Source organism: Gallinula chloropus, assembly GCF_964237585.1.
Source record: "Gallinula chloropus genome assembly, chromosome: 5".
In the NCBI taxonomy this organism is placed as follows: domain Eukaryota; kingdom Metazoa; phylum Chordata; class Aves; order Gruiformes; family Rallidae; genus Gallinula; species Gallinula chloropus.
In genome coordinates this window covers 49,791,791-49,813,803 of record NC_140090.1, presented here as the reverse complement: position 1 = coordinate 49,813,803, position 22,013 = coordinate 49,791,791, and the positions used below count along the sequence as shown (strand labels likewise).

The 22,013-nt window shown below is 47.7% G+C and overlaps 1 protein-coding gene across 2 annotated transcripts in view; it reads left to right on the top strand.

The window, feature by feature from the left end:
- PRKG1 (protein kinase cGMP-dependent 1) overlaps positions 1–22,013 on the top strand; it is a gene marked incomplete at its 5' end in the record, with an annotated part of 496,883 nt that overhangs the window by 16,178 nt on the left and 458,692 nt on the right. The window contains one exon of one of the 2 annotated variants that reach the window (XM_084264378.1): positions 17,242–17,552. The exons of the other annotated variant lie outside the window; for it this stretch is intronic. Coding sequence (XP_084120504.1) covers positions 17,242–17,552 — 311 coding nt within the window. Of the gene's footprint in view, positions 1–17,241; positions 17,553–22,013 lie in introns of those variants that run through there. 2 annotated transcript variants of the gene reach the window in all.

Here is a 22,013-nt window from a genome sequence, read left to right as displayed (position 1 = left end):
ACCAGGATAAAATCCCTGGATTGTTATCCAGGGACTTGCCAGATATCTTCCCTAAGGAAGCTATGACCTTCCTGATTGTGTGACTTCTCCTGCCCCCTTCAGTTGATGTGAACTGAGTGGAATTTGGGTGATTCCAGTCATGGCATGCTGTTGGTGAGCAGAAGACCTTTCCCTTTGGCCCATGGCATCTTGGCAAACCTGTGCTAACGCTTCCATTTTACTCCACAGAAGGTCTCCTTTCTCCTTTTATTTCAATATGTTTCTTAAATATGTTTATTTCAATATGTTTCAATACGTTCTTAAATACAGTTCTTTCTGGTCTTGAAAGAGGTGGTCTTCCACCTGGGGGCCATCAGGATTCCCACAGCTCTCTTGCAACAGATGGACTCTGATCTTCATTTCTCTAGAGATGGGGCTACTGCTGGTATATCCTGGACAGCTAACCCCTATATAGACAAAGTATATAGCTAGCACATGCTCTATAGGTCTTTAGGCATGCAATTTGCAGCTGCCATGGTGAGAACATGAGGATGGCTTTGAACTTGTGTGGTGTCTTCTGCTCCTCTTCTCTCTGGTGGCCCCACCACAGGCATTCCTCTCCCTGACCTGTGTTGTGAGAGGCAGTTTTAAGTAACATGGTTTGAAGGGACAGCTGAGATGCTGCTGTTTCAGGTCGTTTCTGTTGTCTGAGTGCTTGCTTGCAGCAGAAGCTGCTTGAGCCTAATACTCTGCTAATGAAACTATTGAGGTAATGATTTCCTAGTGTGGAGGAAACATTTTCCATTGACATTATCTTGGTCTAGCCTTCAGACCCATGTAATGATAATGGGATAATTATGACCCAATTTCATGTGCTTAGACATTGTTTTCATTGCAGATAAATGTTCCTGAAGAAGTGAAATGTCATCCTATTACTGGCTGATCTTTGAAACCTTTAGGTGGTCTCTCATTTTTGCCTTTACAAATATAGTTTTCACTTGTTATACATTCAAAGATGTATTCAGCATAAAGTCATTACTGTTTTTATCAGTGTGATAAAGCTGTCCTGGCACGCCAAAATAAATGACAGTTTAGTGATCTTTAACCAATCAAAGTGTACTGGAAGCTAAATGTGGATTTTTCTTTCGAAGTGTGGCTCTTGTTTAAGAGCACTGAAGGAAAATTCAGGCTTGAAATGAGAAATGATGCAGGTTCGTTTGGGACTTGCATTGCTTGCACCTCTAAAATAAGATTAAGAGCTGGCTGGAGGATGGACCACTGGTTCCTGCGCATTGGCTTCACAGAATTTGCCTTTTGAGAAGTCATAGGACAAGAAAGAAGGAATTCAGGACAGCTTATGTGATGTGTTCTGAAGACTGGTTACATTTCCCATGGACCTGCACTACCTTCCCCAGCAGCGATGAGGTGAAGGTACCAGTTTGGCTGGAGCGTGATGGTGTATGGTGCTGCAGGAAACAACCCAGCAGCCCACCATGGGAGATCTTGGGCAAGAAGTGAGTGTCTGCAGATTGCAAAGTATATATAGGCTTTTTAAACAGGTACACCTGTGGGTGTTTCCAGAAGTGTATCTGGAAATGGGATGGTATTTCAGACTGAAGAGCTTCAGAAGCATATCTCTAGTTGTAAAATCTCAAGTCAGAGCTGAAACTAAGGGCTAAACTGGAGCTTTTGCATTCCAAGTGCAATATGCCCCAGTAAAACATGGATAAGTCTTAAGAAGCAAATGAGAAAACTGAAGTTGTGTTGGATTTACATTACTGCTTCTGCTGGGAGATGGACAAAGGGGCTTGAATTATGGGGTACTGAGAAGAAAATGGTTCCTGTCCAGCTTTCCTGGGTGCGCATGGCCACACCTTGAAAAGGAATCTGAGCTCTGAAAACCTTGGCCTGATAGAAAAAGGACTGGTAAAATGGTGCTATTTGTCCTGGGTGGTTTGTTTTGGTTGTTTGTTTTTTTTTTTTTTTTTAATAGTCAATCTCTCCCTAATTATTATTGCTTTTTAGCTCAGATGAGCTTGGTAGAGGACTTGGTAGTGCAAGGAGAAAGGGTTTGGTACCATGGTGCAGGAGAACAGGGATGGATTGTGCCTGAGCAGACCATTAATTTAAATCAGGGCAAACAGACAGATACTATGCCATCTCCTTCCTGGCCACAGTCTTACAGGAGGGAAAGGAGACATGGAAGGAAAGAGCATGTGTAAGTGTATGACATGCAACAGTGCCCGTAGGCACTGGGAGTGAAGTCTGTGGTCCTTTATTGGAGATAAACCACAGATGGATTATTCCAGCGTTGTTCCATGGGAAATGTTTTATCATGAAGGTGATGACAGGCCTGCGTCTCCTTGCCTTGACTTAAGGTTACATGTCCCTTGAGAGCCTGGTGAAGGAGGCGAAATGCAGAGGACAGCCCTTTGCTTAATGCTGGGAAGTGGTTAAAAATGATCAAAAAACACGATGCTTCAGCTGCTGAGGAATGGAGGGAGGTCATTGCAGAGGGAAAAGCCAGAGGGCTGCACAGACCCCAGGCTTTCCTGGGAATGAAAAAACTCTTTCAGGTCTGCCTCCCCACCCCCTGTCCTCTTAAAAGGGCTCATAGACCTGAAATCTTTAAACAGATGGTTTGAATAAGGTAAAGTACATAGCCAGCAGTGCCCTCGGGTACATCTGGGTAACCACATCACCCTCCCAGGAGCTTTGCAGATCCAACCAGAGGTTGCACTGGCCCGTCGGGACCAGGGGAGGTTGAAAGGCTGTGCTGTTCGGACACTGGTAGGTATTTTTATCAGTTAAACCCTGGGGAAGGATTCCTGGGTGAAAGCTGCCAAACCCCCAAATGCAACTGTTTGGTGGGGCGAAGCGTCTCCTGTGTGCTGGTGCATGTGGCCTGGCCATGCAAAATATTTTCCCGTCGGAATGACTCTTTGCAGTGCCTGTAAATGGAGAGGGATGTTGGACGCAGCGAGACTCTGAGATGGAGAGCGAGAGGGAAGATTAGCAAATAAATGTATTTGGGCAGGAAAAAACCTGGGTGGTACGAGTTTTTTGTAATGTAAATCTGCTCAGCTGGGGTTGTGAGGGGCACCTTGGAGCTCACCCTCACCGGCACTGCTAACCTCAAGTTGCAGGTGGAGACATACATGGCTTTGCCAGGGAGTTTGTTCTTGTGGTTATTTGCCTTTCATGTTCAAAATAGGTGCCTCATTTTTCCTTTGAATTTACCTGTATCCCAGTTCTTGTAATGCCTGTCCCAGCTACCCCAAAAAGTCATTTAATACTGAAGGCTTTGTCTACATTATAGCAGCAATATAATATAATTAAATATTCTCTTAATCTCCACACCCCACTCCACCCTCCCCCACTCCCCATAAGCTAAACAAATCAAGCCCTAACTGTCCTTGAAAGATATATCTCTTTTCCAGCTGTCTGGTATTTGCCTGCCTACTCCAACACCATCTCCAGCTGCTCAGTATCCTTTCCCACAGCAGGAGTATTAGCACTTTGAAAAGCAGTTCAGCCGGAGCCACCAATAGATACGTGTCGTTACTGGTCTTTAGTCATTATTTCTCCATTTAGTTAGTTGTTTTCTACTTGCACACTGGTCATAACTTCACCCCCTGGGTTTGCATGGAGACACTTCATTGAGGTCCCCTCTGAAGCAAAGAGGGAAGGTGGAGAGGTTCTTATTAGCAGCAGGAGATCTGTCTGGCTTTTTTGGCAGCTTGCAGAGGGCAGCTGGTGGGATGGGCACGGATGAAGCTGTGGATGGGTGATGCTCAATAGCCCCCAACCTTTCTTTGGATGTTCTGATGACCATTTTGTGGCTATGTGGTCTCTTCCTGGCTAGAAACCAGCACTTTGATTCCTGGAAGAGAGAATTATTGCAAAGATGATGGGAAGGATGTCTGCCTACTCACAATCTTGCCCCTTAAAATGTGTTGTATTGACTAGACAAAAGACAACGGTTCTTAGCAGGGTGATGCCTTTTTTTCAGTTTCCTTTGAACTCGCTGGCATCATCTATAAATCAAGAGCTGGACATAGGGAGGTTTAATACACGATGCTTTTTGGTGGCTAAATGCAACCCTTCCCTTTTCCCTTCTGTGATCCCGGGATAAAGCAGGCACGACGGCAGTGCTGGCCCTCGTGGGGCAGCACTTGGTTTTGTCTGCCAAGTCTAATAACTCGCATTGACTCCGAACAACTCCTTTGAAAGAGCTATATGGTATAAATAATTAATACCTGTTAAATTATTCAAGCTGGGAATACAGGACATGAATTCAGCAAGCTGACCAGGATACGAATGAGTAATTATGTTAATTAACCCATACAGCTAGCAGGAGCTGCAATTACTTCATGTTTTAGGCTGCCCCGTGTTTTTTAGGAACAGAAATGAGCTAAAATAAATAAAAATAAGCTAAGGCAACAGTTGAAAAATGTGGGTTGAATGATGTGGTTTGATCAACAGGCAAACTGCATTCAAATTCAAGTAGATTTATGTTCAACTGCCACTCCTTTCCTTTGGGGGGAGTGGAGGTATGCAGGTACATTTTTTTAAGCTTTAATCACTACTTTCTGCAAGAACTTGAAGATGTTTCTGAAAACTATTAGTAGTGTAATGCAGGAAGATACCCTCTAGACTTTCTGATCTGGTCTCTTTCCCTCTCTCTTCTAACATTTCTCTTGTGTGTGAGAGAGAGTGTATCTGTGTATCTCTGAAGAGGTAGAGATAGGGGGAAAGTATCAGGTAAAGTGTGTGTGTGTGCATATATATTTAGATCCATTATGATCGTGGAAGTCCTAATAACAATGTACAAATCGAAGGTCTAGCTTTGCAAACGTGCAATGTGCCATTCCTGGTAGAAGGCAGGTTGGCCATGGGCCAGCAGTGTGCCCTGGTGGCTAAGAGGACCAAGGGGATCCTGGGGTGCATCAAAAGGAGTGCTGCCAGCAGGTCAAATGAGCTGATCCTCCCCCTCTACTCTGCCCTGGTCAGGCCCCACCTGGAGTATTGTGTCCAGTTCTGGGCTCCCTGGTATAAAAGGGACAGGGATCTCCTGGAGAGAGTCCAGAGGAGGGCTACAAAGATGATTAAGGGCCTGGAGCATCTCCCCTATGAGGAAAGGCTGAGTCACCTGGTGCTGTTCAGCCTTGAGAAAAGATGACTGAGAGGGGATCTGATCAGTGTTTATAAATATCTGAAGTGTGGGACACAGGGGGAAATGGCCAGCCTCTTCTCAGTGGTCTGTGGGGACAGTACAAGGGGCGATGGCCTCAAGTTATAACACAGGAAGTTCTGCACCAGTATGTGGAAGAAGTTCTTCATGGTGAGGGTGATGGAGCCCTGCCACAGTCTTCCCAGGGGAGTTGTGGAGTCTCCTTCTCTGGAGAAATTCAAGACCTGTCTGGACACCTCCCTGTGCAAACTGTCCTAGGGAACCTGCTCTGGCAGGGGGGGGTTGGACTCAATGATCTCTGGAGGTCCCTTCCAACCCCTATTATTCTCTGATTCAGTGGGCAGTAAAACCTGACTGTATGGTAAAAAGCTTTTCCAGTAAAAAGGGGGGGGGGGTGGGGGAGGAGGGAGAGCATTCAGTAGTTATGAAGAGAAAATATTACATTAATTCCAAGCTGGAGTTCAATTAATGAGCATTAACTGAGATTTTTTTTAGGGCTGGAAATGGTCATTGTCCAAACACTCTGACTGTATCACGTTCTTGGGTGGATGAATATTACCTGTCCTCAGGAAAACAGGTCCTTCTTTTTTTTTTAACAAAAAAGTTGGAACTGGTTGCGTTGTAGACAGATAACTGATGCCTTAACATGGCAATACACACTCTGATTTTTCCCGCTTATTAACATAAGTGGATATATTCAGATTTGACTCTCTTTCTGTGTGTTTTTATTTATTTTCCCCAAAGGCATCGTGGTGGAAACGTGTCTGAGCCTCCTTATTTACATGAGGAGAGGCATCTGCCATCCTGATTCCTTGAGGGACATTTCAAGAAATCTGCTTGGGTCTAAAGCAAAAATCTTTCGGAGGATTCCTGTTTTCCACCTGGTCTTGTTTTGTTAATAAGCATTGCTTTTTGCTATGAAGGTAGTTCTTAGTATTGAATTTAAATGGATGCAGTTGTTTTTCTAGAATCGGAAGAACGCTGTTAAAATGGGAGAGAAATTTAAGGAATGCTTTTGATTCCCAGGACGAAACGGAAATGTTTGGCATTTACCGCTGCACTGAGCTTTCCCTCCCATGAAGGAATTTCAAATATCTCAAAATCTGTGTTTTTGGTGAAACATTTGACTAGGTTGCAGCAATAAACACACCTTAGTTGCGTATTTGGGGTAACTGCAAATACTGTCTCTTAATAAAAATAAAAGCGAAGCCACAGGTGAGAAATGGCTCCATTTCCATCAAGGAATGTGTAAGAACATTATTGGAGAAGAGGGTTGTGTTACGAAGCAGAGATGTTTGGCGCAGTTGCTGTCCATGCGGGTTCACAGAGATGCTTTAATACACCCTGAGATTTCAAATCCAGCTCGGGCAGCCTGTGAACAAGGAATGATTATGGCATATCTGTTGTTGCTTATGCCTTTGAAAGAGCACAGATGGCAGAACTTTGCTCATTCGTAGGCTGGATATGAGACATAGGCATCACATCTCCAATTTCATCTCCTGGTAGATATTCTGTGGCTTATTTCATACAAATACCACAAACATATTTTGTGGCTTAGCCTCAAAATCATGCCTCTTTCTTCCACCATCATTATCTGCGCTGATAAAAGATCATACCTCACTCTGATGTAAGCTGAGACATGCTTTATCTTAGTCTCATCTAAACCCTGGCCTGCCCTTGCTTTGCAACCAAATAATTGGGTGTTGTACTGTTTTATTTCCCTGCATATCCTAATCTGTTTGGGTTTGATTTGCCTTTTAAAAACATTATTTACCCTGTCTCCTGAGCATCCCCTACAAAAATATATAGAGGCTCGAGGAGAAGAAAAAGCTGTTCAAATTTTCCATTCTAGTGGGGCTCCTGTATTGATTCTTTTCCCATAATTTAGACCTCTATGCTCAGCATTTGCTGTTCTGCTGCCCAATCAATACCAATTCCATCTAGAAATTACATTAATGTTTTTTTAAATAAGAGATTGCTTGCAAAGTTTAACCTTATCTGTATATCTGAGGAGTTTAGGAAGGTTGTTTTGGGGTTTTTTTAGGAGATGGATTGATTGCAGTTGCAGTGATATATGTGTATATGTATGATGGTATTAGCATGAGCTATTTTAATTGATTCTTTTGAGAGTTTGTGAGGGAATATGCACGGAAAGTAAGAAGATTCAGACTCCTGAAATAGAGTCCTAAAGAAGCGAGATGAAACACAGGATTGTGGCATATAGTCATAATGAAATGTCTTCCTTCTTCAGACTAGTCCTTTAGCTGGTCATTAATACTGAAAGAAATTTTTAGGTTTATGTGTCCTGATTTTACACACGTGCTCGGAGTTGTTGCATGTTATTCCAATGGCAGCATGTCGCGGGTGTTGAGCCAAGAGCCGGGAACTGGTGCAAATCAATGCTCTCCCACGAGAGCTCACGAGGTCTGCTACTGAATCAAATAAGTGATTCAAACTTCTAGCAAATCGGTCTACTTTAGGGGTCAAACACACAAGTGTGGTAAAGAAAACCCAGCTACAATGTGATGTCCGGTCTGCAGGGACTTGCGGGTTGGGCTTCTTGTATCTCGGATAGTTTGCTCACCACATAAATGGAGTGCCGAGGAGAAATAAGGCTATGAGTGACTACCATAAGGAATGTATAGAAAGACAGTACTGTCTTTTGTGTCAATATGCTCCTTAATATGCCTCATATTCACTCCTTTAGAGCTGTAGCAGCTAACTTGAGAAAAACTTCAGAGTATTAACCCTGTGCTCTTGCTGAGAAAGTATTAATACTGATGGGAACTTGGAGCTGAGTGGAGCAACACTCTTGGCCGTTGCAGTCTTTGGGTTTTTTCCCCCATTGTGTGTGTATTTTTCTTTCTATATTGTCTTTTGACTGTTTGGGGGGCTGTTTAGGTTTTTTTTTTTTTAATATATTTTGTTGTTATTTTGCAGCTGAGGTGATTCTACGAGTATTTGGTGTGAAGGTTTGCATCTCAGGCTGGGAGAGCAGTAGAGGGCGGCATTACTCCTTGTGTTTTGTGCATTCTCCTTCTAATACAAGAATTTATAAAGGAAGGGGGGGAAAAAAGAGGAATGTGGAGAATGCTGTGCCTGCAAGAGCTGCAGGCCATGTAAGGGAACGGAGAGGGGCCAAACACCCACCGCATGGGGAGGTGGCACACGTGGCTTCACGCTACGTCATGCCCAAATCATGAGCTGGAAACGGTTGTTTTGCTCATAGAAAAAGGGTTTAAAAAACCCCACAACCAAAACCAAATCGGTGTTTGTGTATCTGTGAAGGAGCAGGGTAGGTTTTGAACCAGGTTGTGAATCTGCATGCTTGTTCCAGGGAGCAGAAGTATAAATTCAGTTGCTTTCCTGTCTGCCACAATGCGGGTTTTTATCCTGCGTACCTGTACCGATCCTTCCTATTCTAATACCATGAAACCCCTTCACAGCATGGCAGACGCCTTGAAGATGAGTTTGTACACTGAGCTTTACGTACATAGATTATGTAAATAAAAGGTATGAAGAAATTGCCTTGTTGTGTGGGCTAAACCACTCAAGAAAAAGCACTGACAATAAAGCTTCTACAGAAATAGTTCTTGCAGGGAAGTGGCCTATAAAAGGTCAGTAACATCCTAGAAATCCTTCTTTTCAGACCATGGAGATGCAGGCTGTATGTGCATGTTGCATTTGAGGCATCATCGCTTGCTAAGGATATTTCCTTCTAGGTTTGAGGATGCTCTCATGAGTCGCTGTTATAATCAGCAGTGACAATGACCCTGTTTGTTACTCAGAGCAATGGTGAGGGGGTGGTGAGGAAGATGTGTGGGGTGAACCTTCCTGGCATGTTTCAATGTTTAATCCTGTGCAACAGAGTCAGGGTCAGAGCAAAACCAGCTGAAGATGGAGCTGGGGTCATAAGTGGCTCTGTAGCCCCAGTCCTGTGGCTGGTAAGAGCGGTGGTTGCACATCCTCCTTTGAGATGGGGTGTTGGTGGTCCCCTGAGAGCAAGGAGGAAGCCCTGCACCTCGCCCAGGGGTTTAGCTGGTGATGTGAAGCAGAACCTGCACAGAGGTGGGAAGAGAAGTACTGCCCACCCCGTGATTCGCCCAACACAGCAGGGCAGTCAGTCGAAAGATGTTGGTGATGCTTCGGAAATCAGGCGAACGCTGGCCTCTGATGCTCTGATGAGTAGGGCAATCAGTTCAAGCAAACACTGACAAAGAGAAAACTGTGAGCATAAACATTTTTACACACTCGGAGAGCACGACCTGATGAAGTTTCCCCAAGCATAGATAAGAAATCGCTGCAGAAGTCAGCGGAGCGCTGTAAAACCTCTGTGAAACCTGATGGGAGCCCCTATTTGCAGATTGTGCCTGGATGATTCATGGATGTTTCCTTGGTACCTTAACGAGCTGAGTCCTCTGTGGGACACAGCCATTTGTTCTGAGCCTTAAATGATCCTAGGGATCAGCTCTGAGCATAAACCTTTTCTGGAAATGTTTTCTGCAAGGAAGGGAGGGTTTTGCATTGCCAGAATTGCAGACATAAATGTTTCCAGATACTTAAATAAAAGCATACTTCAGGTACTTCAGTGCATCTTTTCTAGTTTCTCAGGACATGTGGATGTTGGAAAAAGGCTTCAGCATAAATTCTAGCATGAGCCTGTTTCTATAAAGGAAGGTAGCTTCCGGTGCAACTTATATTTATCTTTAAGAAACACAGGTCTCCTGTCCAGTCATGTAAAACACAGGCTTAAAATCTATGCCTCGTTCTTATTGTTATAAATACCTTGAAACATTCAAATAATAATTTTTAATAAGCAGAGGAATTAATTTGATTATATGAAGAGATGATGCACTCGTTCACGATGCATTCATCATAAAATAATGGTAACGCACTGGTTATTTTCATATCGGTAGTGGCAGAATACATGTTTATTTCTAATCCAATTTCAAATATAAATGAATTGTTTTGAAGGTTGGATAAATCAGCCCAACAGACCAAGGCAATTATGGTAGGTGAGTGGTGCATTACTGGCAAGGAGAGATAAGAAACACTGCGGGGTCCAAAAGGGTGATTAGAGGGAGCACCCGGAATTGCAAACGCTTGGGGCTGGCAAGTGACAAACCTGGGAAGGTAAGAAATGATGTCAAGCAGCATCACAGGGCGTAGAAATGCGCTGCTATCGATTAAAATGTGTTTTGGGGAAAACAAGTCTCTCGCCGTTCATACCTTCCCATGTACTTTGCTTTCCACCTCTTGCATCTGGAGAATTAAAAAAATTTACTAGTTACAGAGGGCAACGGAAGCTGGAGAAAGGGAAAGGCTGTACCTGCATTGTAACAGCTGAAGAGTTCAGCTGCGTTTGGGTAGTGTTTCCAAAGGATGCCATGAGGAATGGCAGACTGGCTTGCAAGACGGACCTCACTTCTATCTCTGAAGCGCAAGTTACGTCAATGCAAGTCTTTACCAGCCTACTGCTGAATGCCGATGTGATAATCAGCATGCCAAGTTACTCCCACATTGCTAGAGTCACGCAGAAAGACAGATGAGGAAATGACCTTACATGGAATGGGAGGTCCATGGTAGGAGTAGATGAAGCCAGGAACTAAGGCAGAAAGCTGGGATTTCTTCCCAGATGTCCTGACGCCCTGTTGAGTTCCCAACTGCCTAAACCATGTAACGCAGTAAGGTCAGATCTCTGCGCTGGTCAAGTGACTGTCATAAATGATGCAACTCAAGGGTGGCACTCAGTGTTTTAGGTGGCTGTAGGGTTTCAGGCTGTGTTAATGACTTTGAAGAGTCTTGCCTCTGAAATGTGAGATTTGGGGAACTTTTGCTTGTTGATGTGCATGCTGGTCATCCTGTGACTGAATGATTTGTGGCACTTTTTAGCATTAGCATGGTGTTCCTGTTGTGTGATGCAGCTGGGCTGTTTTCATCCTCAGACAGGAACCCCACACAGTTTGGCACAAGTTGCCGAGCTCTCCCACCCTTTTACTGTGACACTGAGATACCACACAGGAGGAAGAGGAACTGATGTTGAATATTGAAGATAAAAGGGACACTGTGCGTGAGTGGTCCTGCACATTTAAACTCTGTCTTCCTGAGAAATGCAAGGAAGCTGGCCTGGCTATCCTGGCTGCATCTCTGGGAAAATCAATGAGCACAGATCCAACACATAGCTTCCACCTTGCTTCAAACACTTCAGCTTCTCCCAATCTCATGGATACGTGTATGAGAGCCAGAATGAACCTGTTTTTCCAACCGTGTCAAATGAGTTGATGTTTTCTACAAACTTCACCTCCATTATATCCTGCATGTCATGGCTCCAAGACTAGATCTGCATCCTTACATTCCATTTAATTGGTCCCTGGGTTCATTTGCTGATAGCTTAAGGCTGAAAGCAAAAGAAATCTACATGTCTACATGCTGCTTTTGCTCTACATAGTCAGTGCCCTGGGACTGCTGAGAAAAACAGGGGCATAGTCACTGTCTAATTGTAGTAACTAAAAAACAGCACTAAGTATTTATCTTGGCAGTTTTTAGAACAAGTTGCTGCTTAACATGAGCCTAAAGAGACCTCTTAAGGCAGCTGAATCATTTTGAAGCTGTTTCTGGCTTAATCTAGCCCACAGGAAGAGGTGTCTAAGCTTCGTTCATGTCTGACCTTGCCAGGTAGTCCAGGTCCTTCTGGCAGGTGGGGGGAAAAAACCCATCAACCGGTCACTTGAAATGTGTATGGGCAGGAAGGATCAGGGATGATCCAGGAATGGCAGTTCCCACGCCTGACCTTCCTGAGATCTGCTGCTGCTTGCAGCTCCCATCTTAGGGGTACAGAGAAAATGTGTTTAGTCAGAGGGGCTGTTTCGGTTGCTCTAATAAAGAAAAAAACATTGAAGGGCTTGCTGAATGCGTATGCAACCTCTGGATATTGAGAATAACTTATTCTGCCATTATTATGTAAAACTCGTGTTCCACCCATAAAGATGATTGATGCGCTTCTACTGTTTCATCTCTGCAGCCCATCCAACGGGAAACACTGGTCCAGACTTTCCTCCTGCCTGGAAAACCAATGAAGGCAGGGTTATCTCTTTGTTACCTTGCCAGTGCATTAGGTCCTTTGTGCCATCTATTGCTCTGGGCAAAGGACCCATGAAGGAGAACAGGAAACTTGAATCTTAAATCCGCTTCTAGCACACGCATGTGTGTGCACGAGGGGAGGATGGCTAAGAAACCACCGCATTACGTGGATAATTCTGTGCTATTGTATGGCTCATCCTTCTGCCCTGCATGACACAAACATTCATTTTTGTGTTGTTATGCATGCCTCTAATGTGATATAAAAAGCTAAGCATATTATCAGTTGCAGTATGGCATGCTATTGTTTTTTTCTTGTTTCTGCAGTGAGTGTTTCTGTACCACCAAGAGGGCTTGGTGTGTGTGTGTGTATATATATATATATATATATATATATATAATTTTTATTTTTATTTTTTTGAGCACTCCAAATGATCCTCATCATGGGAGGATTTCCTAGGGCAGGCTGGAGCATTTGGGTGCTCTTTGTAAGAGCTGCTTCTCAGTATTTCTTTCTGGTAGTGGAAAGAATCTACATACTAAAGCAAAATCCTTGAGATAATCCAGTTGAGATGTGCATTTGACTTTCAGGACCTGGGATTCAACAGGGTTTAAAAGGAAGCACTCACTGCAAGAGTGCCCAACCCTGGATATCTCCATCCCTTCCGTATGGAGCAACCACTGGGTTTCAGTTTCGTTTCTAGAGGTTGCAGAAAGGGACAAAATAAGAAGTAATGTCCAATGTCACAAGACAACAAGCCTTACTTTCAGAGAGAAATGGGGCTGAGGAACTCCCCAAACACTGACGATTCCTGCTCCTTGGTCTTAGGGAGGCTGCTTTGACACAGTAGATACAGCTTCACCCCCATCCTTGGGGGGTTTTCCAGCTGCAAATCTGTAGGGCACTGTGTCCTAGAAGGAGCTGCCGGAGATGCTCTGTTTGGGGGAAAAGGAATGGCCAAAAGTGCCCTGGGGAGGAGTTGGATGTGTTCAGGTTTCAGTAGATGGCAGTGCTTCCTCTGCCTCAGGGATTGGTGTGAATTTTGGGTGCTTGGTGGAATAGGGATGGTAGCATCCCATGGATGAGAGGTGGTGACTCACGGGTGGTAACTGCAATTCAAATGAGTTGTATCGAGCTTTCTGCAAGAGTTCAGCTTGTGCACGTGGTGCTTTCCTTTAAGTCTTCCCGGTTTTTTTTAATCTTCTGCATGTCATAAAGGTCTTGCTGTGAGTATGCATGCAGGGAATGCTTTTGGTTTGCAAATGGCAGTGTGCCACAGGCAGGTAGAGCACCATGGGTCACGCACCTTCCCCAGCCTGCATGAAGCTCTGGCCAGCAGAGACATGCATCGCAAAATCCAAGTGGTCCAGCCTCCTTTTGGGGAAAGAATAAGGATTGCCATTGGAGTGGGTGAGGCTGGGGAAAAAACCCCATCCTTCCAGGAGGAGGAAAATGTTCATACCTAGTGATGCATCTCCAGCTCCTCCATCTGTGCAGACCTGGCCGACTGTAGCAAGGTGATGTTTGCCTGTCAGTGGTCCTGTTTGCTACCTGAGCTTCAAGAGGCGAGCCCAGGGAGATGTCTGCAGAATAGAGAGCTTTCAAATACGTTTTTAGCTTGGAAGATGGCAGCTGAGTGGGTGCATTTGCTGACAGATGATCCTGAAAGGTTTAGAAGCTAAAGCTATTAAAACCTAGGAGCTGTGCAAAGAGGAAATATCGTGAGTATATTTGAAGAGAAGAAACATCCCTGCCTGATATGGTTCCCTTCTGCAAGCCCTGGAGTGCAGTATTTTGGGACAGAGAGGACACTATCTACAGAGGCTATTGTTTTGGGGTTTTTTGGCTTCCTGCTTACTTGATGTCCAGGCACAGTATTGCAGCAGCCGGAGCAGAAAAAGGCCTTGGGGTGATGACTGTAGCCAAAGGCTCCCTTAACAAACCACAAGCAGCTTCACCCTGTCCTCCTGAAACCCAAGCCAGTCGGTGCATTCCTACCATTCTTCTCCCTGAAGCGGCTTCTTTCCGTTCTCTGGATCAAGAAGACAAAAGCAGCTGCTCTGAGAGTCTGAGATTGGGATTTTTTTTATTGGGAACTCCAAGTTGAAAGGAATGGGATCGGAGGGGCGGTACCCTGAGATAACACACCAGCTGGTACCCAGAAAACCTGAAGTATGAACCACAGGGAGGAGATCTGTACTCGCCCGACAGTTTCTTTGGGACAGCAGCAGATAGTTGAAAATAGGCAACTGCTGGCTGCCTTCCCGTGGCAGAGCTCGGCTGTCAGGTTGTGAAGCCATTTGGGCTGTTTTGGCCTCATCTTTAAATCGGGGAGGACCAGCCTTAGCCTTGACAGCTGCTGATTATAGTCCCAAATCAAAAACTGAGCCATAAAAAACTCTCTTTAGACCTCGCAAGTCTTAGGAAAATCTGCTTCCCACCTGTTAATAAATGTTTTCTTTGGATATATTCAGCTAAATTCCTCACCAGGTTTATTCCCTGTGATTTCTCATGGGTTTTTTTTTCCAGATCCTTTCTGATCTAGGTACTATTGTCTTGGTTCCAGGCTGCACACCTCTAATAGAAACCAAGAAACGTGGCTTTACTGCTTGTCATCGAGAAATTATGCACAAGTTTCCCCCCCCCCCCCCCCCGCCCCCAGGGCTGTGATTCTTTCGAAGCCTGGTGGGCCTCAGTTAACCATATCGCTGTCTTCCTCATCCAGAAGTTGGTATCCCTTCTGTAGGGAGGAAAACAATAAAACTTCAGGCATGTCAGCTGAATGCTGTTAAAATATTTTCTTTATCATTGATTTCTAGTTTGTAGGCAGCAGGAATGCATCTATGTAACACTGGCCTTCTTTAAAATGGAAATGTTTGCAAGATATTTGGTACTTTTTTTTTTTCCTAGTGAGTTACGCAAGATTGTAACGGAGTGTACAGTAAAAAATGCTGTCTGAACTTTAAGCACTTTGGCAAACCATGAAAACAACCAGGAAACTTTGCTTTTGTGCCTGGCATGTATGCATCAAGGGGGCTGAAAACTGAAATGTTTTATGGAACCCAATTTTTTCTTTGATTTGGTTTTTTTGCCCCGAGCATCTTAAAAAAATTTAAAAAACACAGGAGGTATCAAATACGTTGAAGAACCTGCAAAGCCTCATGCTTATGAAGAGAGGCCAGGCCCTTTCAAACAACAGCCTTGAGCAGGGAGCAGTTGCAATTCCTCAGCTGTTCTTTTTATTTTTTTTTTTCTTTAAAAAAACCCAATTTATAAAGACCATCTGCGGGTTGAAAGCTGGAACTTTGGACTCAGCCAAGCACCAGTATGTAACAGTAAAAAAAAAAAAAAACCCGAACCAAAACAAGCTCAATCCCATAAACACGGTCTCTGTCTGGATATCTCATTTTCCAGCTGATGCCCGAAAGAAAGGGGAGGTTCAGATAAACAGAGACAAACACGTAGGTACATCCAAAACTGTACCTCTGGCTATATTTTCCCTCTCGCCTCCCCAAATCAAACTCCCAGAGAGGGAACTGAAGCAGCTGCTTCTGCTGCCCTGAAAACATTCAAGCACGAAACAGGGCCGGTGCCCCAGCACTGCAGCAGCTCTTGCTCTAGCTGGGCTCTGGGGGGTTACCCCCAACTCCTCCAAAATGTGCTCTCTTACCGAGGAAACCCCCAAACCAGCAATTTTCTTGCCCACAGATCCTTCTATCTACCCCGGAGGGCCAAGTCCAGGGGCCGCGTTGTCGTGGTGTACATCACTGTCCCTTCGGCGCCTGGCAAGACAAAAGCAAACAGAGCCATTTGGCACCGAGGGCTCATCCGATGCAGCCCATTTGTTTTATTTCGTTATTTTTGTGTGGCAGAGCCGTGGGCTGCATGGTATAGGTAGAACTGGTGTGTAAAGCAGTTTGTCGGCACGCAGAAAATCCCAGAGCATCAGGCACCGCGCTCGCACGATGGGAAAATCCTGTCGCGTTTGGTAAAGGCAAAAAACTAGCTTGTGCTTTCGTGTGGGTGTCGGGGCTACACAGCAAGTCTTATTTACCCACATTTTAAGTTAGGGTTTTTTTTTTCAGTGCTCTGAGACCCATATGCCCAGCCTCCAGGCTTTTCCAGTGCAGACATACTTGACCGATATTCACGTTAAAATCTGGGTTTTTGGAGCCCGAAGCTTGCTGACACTGAGGAGGAGCAATGCCGAGATCCAGCTTGCGCTTTCACTCAGAGAAAAACCCCGAAAATTGGCTATTTTAAAAAAGAAAAAAAAAAAGTAAGCGGGAGATAAGCCGGGCAAGTTGTGTTGGGGGAAAGTAGGACCCTTGACTGGAGGAGACGCGGGGAAGGGAGAGGACCGGGGGACACCACGACAGCGGGACGGAGAGGGCAGATCTGTGCAGCCATCTCCCCGGGTTTGGACCTGTTTGATGGCCTCATCTTGCAAAAGGACGGGAGGGGAAGGCTTGGCACAGGCTCCCGGCGCGGAGCGCTCCCGCAATCCGGCGGGAGCCGCCGGGCAGCCCCCTCCCCGCATCCCCCGCCGGGCAGTCTCCTCCTCGCATCCCCCGCCGGCGACCCCGCAGGCCGGCGGCGCGGGGGTGTGGGCGGTGCGGGGAGCCGGCGGGGCCGGGAAGGAGGGAGCGGGGAGTGCATGTGCATCCTCGCAGGCGCCCCTGCCTCCCTCCCCGCCGCCTTCCCTGCTTCCCTCCCCCTCCGCGTGTGTGTGTGTGTGTCTGTCTCCCGCTCCCTCTCCAGCCTAGCCTGACGCAGCCGGATCGAAATCGCCCCTAACAACCCGGCTCCGGAGCGCGGTGCCGGCGGCAAGGGTCCGGCTGCGGCGGGGCCCCGGCGGGCAGCGGGGCCGCGCCGGGCCGGGCCGGGCCGGGCCGGCGGGGGCGAAGTTGGCCCAAGTGCGGGGAGACGGTGGGCGGCCCGGGGGGGAAAGTTGCCGGTTGAGGTGAGGGGCGAGCGGGGCGGCAGGACCATGGGCACTTTGCGGGATTTACAGTACGCGCTGCAGGAGAAGATCGAGGAGCTGCGGCAGCGGGATGCTCTCATCGACGAGCTGGAGCTGGAGTTGGACCAGAAGGACGAACTGATCCAGAAGCTGCAGAACGAGCTGGACAAGTACCGTTCCGTGATCCGGCCCGCCACCCAGCAGGCGCAGCAGCAGAGCGCCGGCACCTTGCAGGGGGAGCAGAGGACCAAGCGGCAGGCGATCTCGGCCGAGCCCACCGCCTTTGACATCCAGGATCTCAGCCACGTCACCCTCCCCTTCTACCCCAAGAGCCCACAGTAAGCAGGGGGTTCATCCCGGGTACCCACCTCCCGCGGGGAGCGGAGCGCTCCGTGCGTCGCCATCCGCCGCGCTCAGACCCTCTCGCCCCATTCTCCCCTTGCTGCCTGCGGGGCAGCCGGCGGACACCTCTTCCCCTCTATCCCCCGTTCTCGTTGCCGCCGCTCGCTGGGAAAGGACCGGGGGAGCGCGGAGCGGAGCCCCAAAGCGCCGCCGCCCCGGGTACCGCCCGCCCCCGCACCCTTCCCGGGTGGCCCCGCGGGGTGGGAAAGTTGCGAGCTCCGGGCTTGGGGGGGAGGGGTGGGGGTGGGGGTGGTGGTGTCCGACCGGAGTGAGCGCCGAGATAGGGGGAGAGCCGCGCTCCCCCGCCACGGCTCCTTTGGGACCTGGCAGCCTCCCCTCCATCCCGCCGGGGGAGGCACGGCGGCGAGCTCGGGTAGGGTAGGGCCGGGGGAGTTTCTGCTGCTGGCGGGCCGAACCGGAGGGCATGGCGGTCTCCCGGGGCTTAACCGCTGCGGGAAGGAACGGGAGAAGCCTGGGGGTCGCTCCCCTCCGAGGAGGAGCCGTGTCCTGCAGGGAGCGATTCGCGCCGGAGCGGGCAGGGAAACTTGGAACCTGGCGGGGTGCGGTGCCGGGGTCTCCAGCAGCCTCCCGGCCGTCCCGCCTGGCCTCCATCGCCCGGTGGGTGCTAGTGCTGGGGCAAGGAAGGCAGCGGCTTGGTACAGCGTCCTGGTCCAAAGAAGGATGTGCGGGGGTGGGGGGCAGGCGGCGGGAAGGGAAAGTTGCCGAGAACCTCGGCTCCTAGCGTGCCCGGAGATGCTCTGCCCTCGTTTCACACATGCCGCAGACTAGGGAAATCACAGCTGTTTCACGGAAAAAACGGGAGACCTTGCCGGAGAGAGATCGCTCCCCTCCCGTAGTATCTTTTCCTAGCCAATGAATTGCAATGCGTTTCCCTCAGCAGTTCTTGGCAGGGGGGAGGGGGCTGGAAAAAGAAGAGATTACATGCTGCTGAAGCGCCTGGCCTCATGTGCACTGCGGACGGGGGCCGGCCGGGGCTGAGATCCTTCGGCCGCAGCTGCCGGGACGTGCCCCTCGGCTGGCGGCAGCCAGGGTTCAACCTCCCGGCTGCCGGTCAGCGGGCGAACCCGCCTTCCCTCTGTGGCCGACATCTTTCTGCCTGAATTAAACAGGAGAGCGTGGGTCCTGCTAGTCGTGCCGGCAGCTGGGGCTCTTGTGGCATTAACGCTGGTTGTCAGCCCCGAGGGGGGCACCTCGACACGCCGGACAGCCCGGGCCGATGGCCAGGGCACATGGCGGGCGGGTCTTCGTCCTCTCGCAGCCCTGTTGCTCCAGTCGGGCCACTCAAGAGCCCCGTGCCGGGACTTCACCAGTCCCACCTTGGCTGCGGGTTTACTCCCGGACGTGGCGGTGGCAACGGTGTTGTGGATGAGGTCGGGCAGCAATAAGGGGCGATGCCCAGGTGTTCCCCATTGCCTCGACTGGGGCAGTTACCGTCCTGCCGCTTCGACTCGCTAGTCTCCCGCGGTGTGTATCGGGCCCTGCCCTAACCCTGCCCGCTCCGCTCAGCTCCAGCCCTTCCCGCCGCTATGGCGGGGCCTCGCCGTCTCTTGGCAACGGCCGTTCTGGGGCTTCTCTGCCCAGTGAGGGCGGCCGCTGCGGGCCGGCCCCGCCGCCTCGGGACCCTCGGACGGGCCCGGCCGCTGCATGGCGACACGCCCGGCCGCTGCCTCCCTCGGTTCCCCCTCCCCTCCCTTCCCGCCGCCGTTTCTCCACAGATATTTTGTCCTTTTAAGGCGAACGGCCGCCGCTCTGGGTTCGAGAGGGCGGTGGGGAGAAGCAGTGGTGGGCCAAGAGAAAAAGCCTACCCCTCCCCTCAAAACACGCCGAAAACACCACAAAAAGTGGAGACCCGGCTGTGGCAGGTGACAGGGAAAGGTGTGTGTGTGGGGTCTGTGCAAGCTGTGGGGTCTCTGGCTCATGTCTCAGGTGGAGTAAGGTGGCCTAGAAGCATTAGTTTTCTCAGTTAAACTGTGTAGGACAGGGTATTGCATCAAAAAAATGTTTATTTTGCGCACACAGGGACATGTGTGCACTTGACTTTTGGTGCTAAGTGTGAATCAAGCTCCCCAGAGCTCAGAGGAGCATGTTGGGTTCCAGCAGGACAAGCCTGGAGCCTCTGCCTGGTACAGTACAACGTATAGGAAGCCTGATGGAGCCTTGAATTAATACTTCTCAGCTTGAGCTTTAATTGCTTGTTGTGTACGGACCTTGCCGTAGCCTCACACGAGGCCTGAGATGTGCCACCCATCTGTGTTTCTTATTGACCTTCCTTGGTCAATACTCCAATACTTCTTACAGCATTTAGGTCAACTTGCAGTTCCAGACCTTAATCGCTGAGGTAGAAAAGATACTTGTTAATGTCTTCGGGAGCGTGTGTCACTCTGAGAAGTGTTTGTTGTTCAGCCTCAGCCATCATGTTACTGTGACGAGAAGCCTACAAAGCCTAATACCCAAGGATGAGCACTTGCTGAGGTGATGGGATGTCTTCTCAAGATAGATGGTCATCACGGGTGCTCGCCTAAATCCATAACCGCACTGATAAACGCTTTTAATTTGAGCATCCTGATGGAAAGGAAGATACAGCTGCATAAACAAAGGAAAATGTGAGCTGTGTGTCTTGCTTACAGTAGCTCTCGTGATTAAAACGCAACGCAGGTGACCTTAGTGGTGGACATGCCTGGGAGACTTGAGTGGGGAAGTGCATGTGGTCCAGTTTGTTTGGGGTCATTAATACCTGAAGCTTGATTTCTCTTACATGTGGCCGCTAATATGCCTCATGCAGTGCTTGTGAGTGGTTGAGGGCAGGTCTTTGTCTTGATTAAACAAATGTGATGTAATCTCAATGACATTCTGATGGTCAAGATAACCATTTGTGATGGTACTGGGGAGTAAGGTGAAGAGGACCTGGAAGCAGAGCAGAAACTAACAAAATACCTGGAGAAGAGTTGACTTTTTTTGTTCCAGTCACTCCAAACCTTTGTGGCTCTTGGGGTAATCGCATCCAACCTTTGTTTTTTGACAAGCTGCCGAAGGCATCAGCCTGTTTTCCAGCATTATATGGAAGTCGGAGCACCGATAAGACACACAAGAAATCTTCAGTCTTGGTGGCCTGCTGTGTGGTTTGGGTTTTTTTTTTTTTCAGTTAAGTGGTGCTGGGTTTGTCCTCCTGATCTGGTGGAGCATCTAAGGCAGCTAGAGATTGGTAGGATCAGCAGAAGTGAGTATTGGAAACAAGGACTGATAGAGGGCCATGGTAGACTTCTGATTCCTGTAGGTCTGATGCAGTGGTCAAGTGTCTATGGAAGCTGCTCTGGTACCACGTAGAAGATTCTGGGTTATAAAATGGTTAAACTCTAAATGGCTTTTAAGTGTGGAAGTAAATTTCATTACTTCCTATAGAAAAATACCATGAAATTCCTTGCAAGAACTTACCTTGCACAACCCCCACCCCCACTGTTTAAGATGCATATAGCTTAAAAAACATCTGTTTCAGGGAGTGAAGAGTTTCAGCTGCTATCACAGGGTTTGATTTCTTTTGCCTCTATTTTTTTTCTGTGTTGGTTTTTATTTAATGTGAAATGGGATCTTGTGAGTTCATGTGAGCAGTTTATAGCTAAAATCTGTGGAGGTACGCATCCTGCCTTTTTCTTCCAAGTTATGGGACCAGTGAGAGAAGTCAAACACCTTTGTCAGGCTTCCTATTCAAGTATCTAGAAGCCGGTTGTCTAAAATAAGTGGCTTTCTCTTTCTCCCCTCGAAGTAACTTGCAAGAAGCAACAGGAGTAAAGACTGTGGAGAAAGCTGGATGGTTTTCCATGGTAGACAAAGGCCATGACAAATCCTTATCTCCTCTTCATCTTCTAAAAATCACTGCTCTATTTGTTTTTCCACACCTTTGACCTCTCGCAGGATATATATCCTGGCTGCTAACAGCCTGTCAGCATGAAAAGAATAGTGAGAGAGACCGAATTTGTACGGGCTGTTATTCCAATTAAGATTTTACTGGGCTGCAGACTAAAGAAATGCCTTTTCAACTCGGAAGCTGTAACTCTCTTTGCTTTTGGTATTTTGTGCTTGCCATAGGAAAGCACCCAGGACTTTTCATTTTAAAAGGCTGTTGCGTTTGGTGATGGGCAACAGCTGTATGCTTTTTTGGAAGGCTATGCAATCAGCATATTTTGTTTTCCAGAAGAAAAAAAAAAACCCAAAACATCCCTAAAACATTTTAGAAGCAGAATGTAAAATGAAGCGGAGAGCTCATGAATTTGAAGAAATTTATAGAGACTCAATCTTCTCAGAGGTGGTGCATGTCCCATTGCTTTAAGAGCAGAACGCTGTGTCATTCGTAGGAGAGTTGAGTAAGACAAAGAATGACT